Source organism: Cololabis saira, chromosome 21 (genome assembly GCF_033807715.1).
Source record: "Cololabis saira isolate AMF1-May2022 chromosome 21, fColSai1.1, whole genome shotgun sequence".
NCBI classification, from domain to species: domain Eukaryota; kingdom Metazoa; phylum Chordata; class Actinopteri; order Beloniformes; family Belonidae; genus Cololabis; species Cololabis saira.
Window position 1 is genome coordinate 1734436 of NC_084607.1, and position 11527 is coordinate 1745962.

The 11527-nt window shown below is 42.4% G+C and overlaps 1 protein-coding gene across 1 annotated transcript; it reads left to right on the forward strand.

The window, feature by feature from the left end:
- The first annotated feature begins 5986 nt into the window (after positions 1-5986).
- On the forward strand, positions 5987-9432 carry LOC133421949 (DELTA-thalatoxin-Avl1a-like). The gene is made up of 3 exons (XM_061711760.1): positions 5987-6221; positions 7771-7853; positions 7947-9432. Exons 2-3 carry the CDS (start codon positions 7780-7782, stop codon positions 8359-8361), a joined length of 489 nt encoding a protein of 162 aa, XP_061567744.1. The 5' UTR covers positions 5987-6221; positions 7771-7779; the 3' UTR covers positions 8362-9432.
- Positions 9433-11527: the final 2095 nt, after the last annotated feature.

The window sequence follows — 11527 nt, forward strand, 5'->3', positions numbered from 1 at the left end:
AACTATATTATTATAATAACGTAAATCTGCTCCCCTAATTCCTAAATAGGGGTGTGGTCTTTTGATTGACAGCTGGCACAGCCAATCGTTACTTGTCACTTAATTTGCAATCTGGGATCTGGCCAGAATAACGAATAAACCCAGGACTGATTTATGTATAATATTAAAAGAATAATAGAAGCCAGTTTGATGAAGAAATGTCATGATAATTGTTAAGTTAGGTGGGTTTTCTTTTTTCTCTCTCTCTCTTTTTAGCACCATTGTCATATTTTTCTCTTTGAATCAAAAAAGAATACGATTATCTGTGTTTGACGGCAGCTATTTTGTGTTATTTTATAACTTTGTTGTAGTTTTGGTTTAGTTTTTTTTTAATTACATTTATTTGAAAGTGTAATTTGTAAAGTTTTTTTTAAATATTATTATTACATTAATATAAATGTGATTTCTTATGAAAAAGGGACAGATAAAATAAGCTTAGTTTTCTTTCTGTTCCGTTTCATTCAAGGAAAGAGATTTGTTGTAATGATATCGAAGTGTTTTGTTTTTCTTTTAATGAATGAAAAAAAGAATGAATACAAAAAATACAATACATACGTAGCAGCGCTGGTGATAAAATGGAGAAATTAAACCTCCATTGTTTAAATTGGAGGTTTTTTTATTCACTGCTTCATGTCAGTAATCTACCACAATCCACTGCAGCTTTTATTTCTTGCATTTCATTATTTTCATTTTCACTTTTAAATGCACTTTTTTTTAATGTTTTATGTAAATCACTCTGAATTGTCTCATACTGATAAAGTGTTACATAAATAAACGTCATTAAATCTGATGAAAGTCTTTTTTTCATGTTTTTGTTTCTTTTTGCATCAACATCTGCAGATTGTTCTTATTTCATGATGTAATTCTGCAGGGTTGAATCATTGCTAGAGTTTCCATGACAACCAGAAAGTGAAGGTTCGGATCTGAAACAGAAACAGCGGTTCAGGTGGATCATGTCGCCCCCTGGTGGCCGAGGGGAGGATCACATAGTGCTGGGTTTGTTTTTCTCTTTTTTTCTTCATTTTCTTTTTTCTTTGTATATTACGACGGAGTATTAGGGCCAAACTAAGACAAAAAAATTACGAGAATAAAGTCATATTATAATGAGAATAAAGTCGTAATATTACGAGAATAAAGTCGTAAAATTACGAGAATAAAGTCATAATATAATGAGAATAAAGTCGTAAAATTACGAGAATAAAGTCATAATATAATGAGAATAAAGTCGTAATATTTTGAGAATAAACTCGTAATATTTTGAGAATAAAGTCTTAATATTACGAGAATAAAGTCGTAAAATTACGAGAATAAAGTCGTAATATTAAATATATTATAAATATAACTTCACAAGATGCTGCTCAATATTCCTAATTTTAACACAGGGAGAAGAAACTCTTCCTGTTAGAATTCTCATAAAATACCACTTTATTTTCATAAATTACCATTTTATTCTCATAAATTACCACTTTATTCTCGTAATATTACGACTTTATTCTCGTAATATTACGACTTTATTCTCATAATATTACGACTTTATTCTCGTAATTTTACGACTTTATTCTGGTAAATTTACGACTTTATTCTCATTATATTATGACTTTATTCTCGTAATTTCCAATTTCTTTTTGTCTTAGTTTGGCCTTAATTCTCCGTCGTAGTATATTATGATGATGGTGATGATAATTTTGTTTCTTATATGGGAGAGTTTGGTGCTGCTGAGCGGGTTCTGTTTCCCATGATGCCGCTACAAGAGTAAAGGCCCAGAGAGAGTTCTGTTTTTCATCTGGATGTTTAGGTTATTTTCCAAACCTGATCTTCTCTCTGGGGGTTATTTTAGGGAAGAGGGTAATAACGGAACCTTTCTGTTTTATTAAATATATGCTCTTTCAGACTAAACTCTGTTTAATTATGTCACCATTATGAATTGTAGACCTCGTATGATAATAAAGGTTCAGCATTATCTCTCTAGTATTTATAGTGGCTAATTTAGTTGTTTTATCATGGAATATCCAAGGAATCAATATCATTCATTCAAATGGAGGGAAGAAAACCAAAAAAAGGAGAAATGACGTTTTGGACTTTCTTCAACACTAAAGAAAAGAGGCTGAGGGAGCTGGATGAAAAGGAGGAAGAGAGGGAAAAGAAGAGCGATGACCAGTTATCTAAGTTAATTGACATTTTTGGGGAGATGGAGGACAAAATGTTGTTTTCTTCATCATTTTTTCATTCATAATTTGAGGTTCAATTTCCTTTGTTTTCATTTTATATTAGACAAATCCTCAGTTGACCTGGTGTTGAATAAACAAGACTTACTTTTCTTTAATCTGAGTACAGTGTTTGAATTAAGATTCCCTATGTTAACAGAAATGCATACATGTAAATACTAGCAATAGCAGGCAGTAATTTGGTTATTCATTTATTTATGACCACAAAATTTAAACAATTTCAGCAAGTTGAACAAAAACGTTGCAGTAAATAGTAATAAGATAACTGTAATATTTAGCTCAGGTTACCATCAATTTATACGCTCTCTTACAAAAATGAAATGACATCATGCTGAAAAATGGAAAGTAATATTAGTTGGTCATAACACAGCTGGAATATTTAACTCAGGTTACCATCAGTTTACACGCTCTTACAAAAATGAAATTACTCGGCGATTGAGCCTGGCGTACTGGATGTGCTGGTATGGGTAGATTGAAACAAAGACAAAGACAATGTCAACAAGGAAATACATATTGTACATATTGCATATTTAAATTGTGTTCTTTGTTGAATTTTATGCTCCTTTATATAGGCTACCACTTTGTTTTCAAACATCCGGATGATCATTCCCAAACTTATAATACCGGTAGGTAACATTTTGATCTGACTAGGAATTTTGTAAAATTGTGTGAAATTTAAATAAAAGTTAATAAAAAAAAAAAAAGTCCGGTTTCTGCTAAGTGCTGTCCCATTCCTATTTATACCATTTGGAGCCCTCACACCCTCGCACACTTGATCACGTGACGCTGACGTCATTGAAAGTCTGTGAGGGTTCAGGGCTGGAGGGTTTAGGGTGGAGATTGGGATTCAGCAATATACTCTAACCTGGAAAATGGAGAAATCTGACCCCTGACCTTTTCACCTTAGCCGATCCCCAGTCCTGCTGGGAACAGGTTCATGGTATATATATTATTATTATTATTATTATTATTATTATATATATTTTATATATATTAAATACCCCCCTCTTACACACACACACGCACACACACACGCACGCACAGTAAATAACCCAGAGTAAATGCTATAACTTTTGAATGGTTTGACGTAGAGAGTCGTGGGTGGTGTCATCGGACTCGGTATTGAGTACTTGACCTTCATTGGTGCAAATTATCCCCGCCCCTTCTTCTGACTGGCCGATATGTGATATTCTGATAACTTTTGAATGTCATCAAAATCGCAATCATCCGGCAGTAGTCCCGTGGCACTCCAGGGAATTTTGTCTAGTTAGTGCCACGGCTGCGCCAAGTGGCACGCCTCCTCCATAGCTATGCCATAGCAATGGAGGATAATGCCTCTGGCGCCGCCACATTGTTATTGTGTGCGTTTCATCTTCTTCATCTGCTTCTGCGTATTCATTTTCCGGACAGATTTCGGTTCGCTACTCCTCCTACAGATTTCAGAGGACCCAGGCGTATCATATATCAAAACGTGCGGCTCGATCGGGAATAGTGTGCTATGACTTTTGGTGTTGAAATTCCTATTTTTCCCCAAAGTTATTCTCAAAAAACCAGCCAAAAAAACCCATTCAAAGCGGATGGGAAAATGTTAAAAAAAAAACCACCTTTTTTCTGAGTCATCTAACTTTCCCATACCTGCACGTAGAAATGTCATTCAAACTTCAAAACGGAGGAAAACTTATTTTCTCTCCAAAACACCAAACGGTTTTTTTTGTCATTCAAACTTCAAAACGGAGGAAAACTTCTTTTCTCTCCAAAACACCAAACGGTTTTTTCTGCCGGGTTCTGTGTCTCTCATGTTTTCGTTTTTTGGCTACGAGTTACGGTTTTATCTCAAATCGGAGTGATTTGAGACCTTGTCAGAAGCCAAAATCAGTTTTTTTCTCACAGCAAAACCAGAAAGGTTCTTCAGTGAGGTTCTTGCTTCCGTGGCAACCGGAAGTCAGCTGCTGACTCATTGGCCGTTTCCGAAATCGTGGCTTTTATACAGGTAACGAGTTCAAACAGGTGCAGTTAATACAGGTAATGAGTGGAGAAAAGGAGGGCTTCTTAAAGAAGAACTAACAGGTCTGTGAGGGCCGGAAGTCTTACTGGTTGACAGGTGATCAAATACTTATGTCATGCAATAAAATGCAAATTAATTACTTAAAAATCATACAATGTGATTTTCTGGATTTTTTTTTAGATTCCATCACTCACAGTTGAAGAGTACCTATGATAAAAATTACAGACTTTTACATGCTTTTCAAGTGGGAAAACCTGCAAAATCGGCAGTGTATCAAATACTTGTTCTCCCCACTGTATGTATGTATATATATATATATATATATATATATATATATATATATATATATATACAGAGCTGTCTGGGAGATTTGCGAGGCCCTGTGCGGAATGGCTTGGGTGGGGCCCTCGCGCGCTCGCTACGCTCACGCGCGCGAAATTTTGGGGTTTTTTGGGTCGGATCGGGTGTCTATATGCGCAATTTTAACTCTCCAATTAGCAAAATACTGGATACCTTCCCCTGCCTCATCATCATTTGACTTGCCTCGACGGGGGGCCCCACGGCTGCTTGAGACCCGGTCGGATTGGTGATTTTTCTAACAAATTTATCAAACGAGCCTTTCAGAGAGGCATTAAACTCTTCCATTTTCTTTAGTTTTTTTCTTTTTTCATCCCCTGATGGAAATTTCCTGAATCTGTCTCGTTCTCTCAACATTGTGTGACAGTTTGTTCCAACTCCACCCGTCTGGATCAGAGCAGCTTGTGTCTGCGCTTGGTCTGATCAGTTGTATGGAACAACAGACACGCGCATCATTGCACATATTTATTGATATGCACAGACGAGTACACATTTAGGTTTGTAATGGAACATGATTGTTGATATTTATAAGGGAAAAAACGAAAAAAAAAAAAAAAAAAAAAAAAAAAAATATTATTTTTTTTTTTTCAAAAACGGCCCATAGCGCGAGGCCCCTTGGGGCGCGAGGCCCCGTGCGGTCGCACGGTTCGCACACCCCTTGCGGCGGCTCTGTATATATATATATATATATATATATATATATATGTATCTTGGTCAGACCTCTTGGATCCACCAACATGTTCCAAACAGAGTAGGGTTGACGTAAACACTAATCCAGTCCTAGCCCTGAATCTGACATACATTCTTACCTATACGGTAGATAAAAACATTAAGCAATAAAACATGTTAACATTGATAAACCAGCAATTAAGTGAGCGTATAAGTTAAAGTGCTTTAGTGCTAGAGTTGTAAAGTCCTGATGCAGATTACACATTTGCCCTATTGCACTTTCCTGGCTCACACTGACATGTGTTGCTGATGTTACTGCACAAGTTGGCATATTACATATTTGTTATTATTTATGGACCATTGTACATTTGCATACTTACTAAATGTATGTAATCATACAGTGACGGGTCACGACAAAATTTGTTTATCACCAGCAACACCCCCCCCCAAAAAAACAAACATAAAAAAAGAAGTTTACACTTTACAATGACAAAAAATGACAAAAAAAAAATTACAATTTTTTTTTTTTTTTTTTTCCAATGAAGTGAACCTTGAACCTGTTAGGTAACCAAACAAGGCAACAACACTCTTGTTTTGGTTGGTTTCCATGGAAACCTGAAGTGCGACCAGCCCTTCCTATGATTCAGGGATTTAAGGACGGGAGCAGGTCAAAGGTCAGATTTACCTCAGGATCGTCCCGTCTGCTTCAGCCCGACTCAGTCTGCTGAGCTCGTCTCCACCAGGACCAGGACCAGGACCAGGACCAGGACCAGGACCAGGACCAGGACCAGGACCAGAACCAGGACCAGGACCAGAACCAGGACCAGGACCAGGACCAGGACCAGGACCAGAACCAGGACCAGGACCAGAGACCAGGACCAGGACCAGGACCAGAACCAGGACCAGGACCAGGTCTTCTCTGAGCGGTAAGTAGTTCCTCACCGGTCCGGGTTTCCAGCCCAGTCCAGGACCAGGTCACAACATTTCGACTTTCTTCACGAAATTCTGACTTTTTCTCGACACTTTGACTTTTTTCTCAACATTTCGACTTCGATTCCCAGTAAACAGAACAAGACGATGGATTATTGAGGGAGGGGTTCGACTCCGCGACGCTAGGGTCAGGGTTCCTGTTGTCCGTCTTCTTCTTCTCCTGCTGTGTTTATATTCTGGCTTTCGTGGTGTCGTCACTTCCTGGGGGGGTCGTTAGCTCGGCTAGCTGGGCTAACTGGGCTAGCGCTGCTAGCTCGGCTATCTCAGCTATGGGTTTCAGATTCAGATTCAGAATACTTTATTTATCCCCGAGGGGCAATTGCAAGACAACTGAGCAGCAAGACGTTGAAAATATCAAATAGAACAAGAATAAAATAGAATAAAATGAACAGGGCATGTCTCGTTATGTACAAAAAATATATAAATATATGAATGTCAAAAAAATTTACAATAGAGTGACTGTAGTGGTATAAATAAAAATATAAAATATAAAGTATCAATGCAAAGAGTCGACAGTGGATGTAAACAGTCCAACAGGAGTATAGAGTAGTCCGGGGGAGGGGGGGTCTGTGGATGTGGGGGATGAGTTTAGCAGCTGGAATTAAAGAGCAGGGTAGCTTTGGGGACAAAAGTAGCTCTCCTCCTCTCAGTCCTGCAGGCGACGCAGCGGAGGCGCCTCCTGGAGGGGAAACACTGGAATGCAGGATGGAGTATGTGGGAGGGGTCCTTCATGATTTGATCTGCCTGGCTGAGGGCCTGCTGGTTGAAAACCACAGACAGAGTTCTGACCGGCAGGCCGATGATTTTCGAGCACAGTGCTGCTCTGCAGTCTGTTCTTGTTCTGGTGCTGAGGGAGTGGAACCAGCAGTTCATGGAGAAGCTGAGGGAGTGGAACCAGCAGGTCATTGAGAAGGTCATGATGCTTTCCAGGAAGGCGTAGTAGAAAGTCATCATGATGTGTGTACTGACTCCAAAGGAGTTGAGTTTCCTGAGGAGGTACAGCCGTTGGTGACACTTCCTGAGAATCTCCTCTGTGTTGGCGGAGAATTTCAGGAGGTTGTCGAAGATGGTGCCCAGGTATTTGTATTCCACGACTGTCTCCACTGGCTTCCCGTGGATGGTGGTGGTGACTGCAGCAGCCAGATCCCTCTGTCTGCTGGAGAAGGTCACCACCATCTCTTTGGTCTTGCTGGGGTTTAGTTCCTTGCTGGGGTTTAGTTCCTAGTCCCTGGGTTTGGGACTAGTAACTACTTGATCAGGTCTGGAGGTGTGGAGTCGGGTGCAGGTCTTGTGTTTTAGTGTTTAGGAAGTAAAACCTGTTTAGCTAAGATTAGGCACCAGACTCTTCTTGTTACTTTAAGAAAGAAAACCTTTTGGGTTTAGTTTAGGAATAAGTGCACTTTACCCTGGCTCAGGGAAAAGGACGCCCCTGCCATGCATATTAAAAGTATTGATTTGGACCTGAGCTTCTCCATCTCTGTCCAGGCTCCACACATGGAAGTCCCAAAACGCCAATGCCTGGTGGAGATCCAGAACAAAAGCTCCTGCTGCTCCCTGACCGACCCTCGGTAAGTCCCATCATGCATCATGCGTCCCAGCATGCATGACCGGTCAGGTTTGGGGTCTGAGGACTCTCCGGTAACCGTGTCTTTTCTGTCCAGCGTCCACCTGGTCAGCGGCAGCAGCGAGGCTCCTCTGCCGCCGATGCTCAAACCATCCGAAGCCGGAAGCGCTCGCTTCGTCAAGTCGTGGGGGCTCCGCGGGTCGGTGGGCGTCTTCACCTACGACCTCGTCCAGGAGTCCAGCGAAGAGCTTCAGGGCAAGATGGCCGTCATGTTCTCCGTCCCCTACGACTTCAACCTGTATTCCAACTGGTACGCCGTGGGGATGTTCGACGGGGACAAGCCATGCGACAAAGATCTGTACGAGCTGATGTACAAGGCCGGGGAGGAGGGCTTCACCCGGGGCAAAGCTAAGGGGCCCGGGCTGACCCACAGGACGGACCGGGTCACCGTCAGGGCCACCATGTCCGACAGCTACCGGCCCGTCCTGAAGGTGGACGTCTGCGACAACTGAGACTGTTTCAGACCAGTTTGATTTGATTTGACTTGATTTGTTGAACAGGGACCGTACATATTAATGAACACATGTGTAAATATTCACGGTTGTAGCCAGTAATTTCCACCATTCGTCCCCGCGGCAATTTAATGCCAGACACAGAATCGGAACCAGTAGACATACGAGATATGACATTCATACCAGCAAAACACAACATTAAAAAACAACTAAGCCAGATAAAAAAACATTAAGCAATAAAAACATACCATTGGTAAACTAGTAATTAAGTGACCATATAAGTTAAAGTTATTCTATGCAACTTCTGAGAGCTAGCAAGATTTGAAAGTGGCGCCTCCTCTAAGCCCCGCCCCCCCCGCCCCCATCCACGAGCGCTCCGTCCAAAGCCACGCCCCAACAAACACGAACGCGCATACGATTATTAAACATTTTGGACAGCACATTTACAGCAAAACTACTCCATGTCTCATTCACCTGTAAGCGAGGCCGGTTTTAGGGGGGGCAGGGGGGGGCTGTGCCCACCCAAACGTGCCCACCGGCGTCTCCATCCCGGCCAGTGCCGGTGCGGCTGACGGAACGCTGCGGTGCCGTGCAGGCTCTAGAGCCACGGCTACGGCGTACCCTACGGCGTACCCTACGGCGTACCCTACGGCGTACCCTACGGCGTAGCCTAGGGCGTACCCTACGGCGTAGTCTACGGCATCTACGGCGTAGCCTAGGGCGTACCCTACGGCGTAGGCTACGGCGTACCCTACGGTGTAGCTGTGGCAACAGAGCCTGCACCGGCGCTCTCCGCTCTCGCTGTGATGGAGACGCCTACATCCCCACGGACCCCATACAGCTTCCGAGCCGGAGCTGCTGCGGCTCTTCACGGCTGCGGCTGTTCACGTGTCCCCGCGGGCTGCTGCTGCAGGAGCTGCTGCTGGGCAGAGAGTCCTGCAGCAGCAGCCCAGACGGCTAACGGCTCTGCTCCCCGCTCTCACACACACAGCGGGGCCGACCCGCTCTGGAAATAACTACCGGGGCTCCGTGGCAGAGGGGAGGGAGGGGGGTTACACTGGGACACTGTGAGCCCAGGAGGACCCGTGGGAAGTGGACACGGGGGGGGCTGGAAGCGAGTGCGCGCATGGGACAGGGCGGGGGGGCGTGGTTTAAAATGAAGGCATCTGATTGGTTCTTTCCCTTCCTGGACCTGGACCAATCCGTGTCATTCGGACCAAATGGGCGGGGCTTAGAGGTGCCTCTTTCAAATCTTGCTAGCTTATCAGGGATCAGGGATTTGTTGCATAGAATACCTTTAAAGTGCTAGGTGCTTTAGTGCTCAGAGTTGTAAAGTCCTGATGCAGATTATAAATTTGCCCTATTGCTCTTTTCTGTCTCACATTGACATTGTGTTGCTGATGTTACTGCACAAGTTGAAATTATAGCGTACATGTGTTATAATGTATGGACCATTGTACATTTGCAAAAATGTAAACAAAAAAAAAAGCTTACATTTGAAATACAGTTATCAATTCCATTTTTTTTGTCTTAGTTTGGCCCTAATACTCCGTCGTAAGAACCTGTTCAGACTTGATGAAACAATAAACTCTGATCCATTCAGACAGTTTAAGCCTGCTCTTGTTTTTTTACCTACAAATCTAGATCTAGATCTGCAACATGTTGGATAAACAGCAGCGTAACAAGACAAACATCACATTTAAAAGGTTTTATTACTTAGTCATGTGATGCTTGTTGTTATCAGATATTTTCAGACCGAGTTCATTCAGCTCGTTATCTGGTATCGAACCGGTGCCTCAGGCGTCGAACCGGCGCCTCAAACATCAAAACGGTGCCTCGGGCGTCTCTAACGCTCCCTGAAGACGGGCTGCAGGTGGGGGGTCAGGCCACGCCCACCTGGTGAGGCCACACCCACCAGGTTAGGCCACGCCCACCAGGCCAGGCCACGCCCACCAGGTTAGGCCACGCCCACCAGGTCAGGCCACACCCACCAGGTGAGGCGACACCCACCAGGTCAGACCACGCCCACACCCCAAAAAAACCTAAATAGATAATAGTAAATAATAAGCGGATCATCATCTGCGTCTGCAACGTCTCTCTCTCCACTGGTCATGTAAAAATGCACCGGGCTCGGACCGCCGTTGCCATGGAGATGGTGCCCCGTGGTAGGATAGTGTGCACTGTATTGTGGGTAATGTAGTGTGAAGTCGTTGTCTCGTCCAATATTTTAAATGTGATGAAATTTATTCCGTAATAATTGGACCTAAACAAATACGTTGCAGAAATGAACGTGTTGAATGAATGCGTTCGTTTGAACTCGTTCATGCAGAACACTGGACATCCCCACAGCCATAAACCTCTCCCTTAGATACCCCCCTCCCCCCCCCTAACCCCCCCAGCCTGGTCTATTACAGTAGATACAGTAGATACATCTCTAAGCTATAGCTATAGCTTAGAGAAGCTATAGCTATAGAGAAGCTATAGCTATAGCTCAGAGAAGCTATAGCTATAGCTATAGCTTCTCTATAGCTATAGCTACTCTATAGCTATAGCTATAGAGTAGCTATAGCTTAGAGAAGCTTTAGCTTCTCCTTGCGCATTGTTGTCAGTTGATGCCGAAAAGGCTTTCGATGGCCTTGAGTGGCAATTTTTATGGTAAACTTTACAGAGTGTGGGTTTTGGTAGAAACTATTTGAATATGTTAAAAACCTTATACAGTAATCCTCCTGCAATGGTCGTAACAGGTACCGTATTTTCCGCATTATAAGGCGCACCTTCAATAAATGATGTATTTATTTATATATATATATATATATATATATATATATATATATATATATATATATATATATATATATATATATATATATATATATTTATTATATCTGGTAAATACCGTCCTATAGTGGCTGGGGTTGAGTTACGTATCTACCTGATGGAGCTACAGGAAATGCTACAAAATCCTACAGCAAATGCAAAAAAAAAAAACAAGAAGAAAAGTACCGTATGTCAAACTTTATTAACAAAATAAAAACCAGCTTTGCTCCATCTGGCCAAAGTCGCCGTTATGTGAGTCAGAGTCGCTGCTGTTGTCTTGAACGTCTGCGACGATTCCTGACGTTTTTAGCGCCAACTACATTACCCACAATCCCCCTGACTACATTAC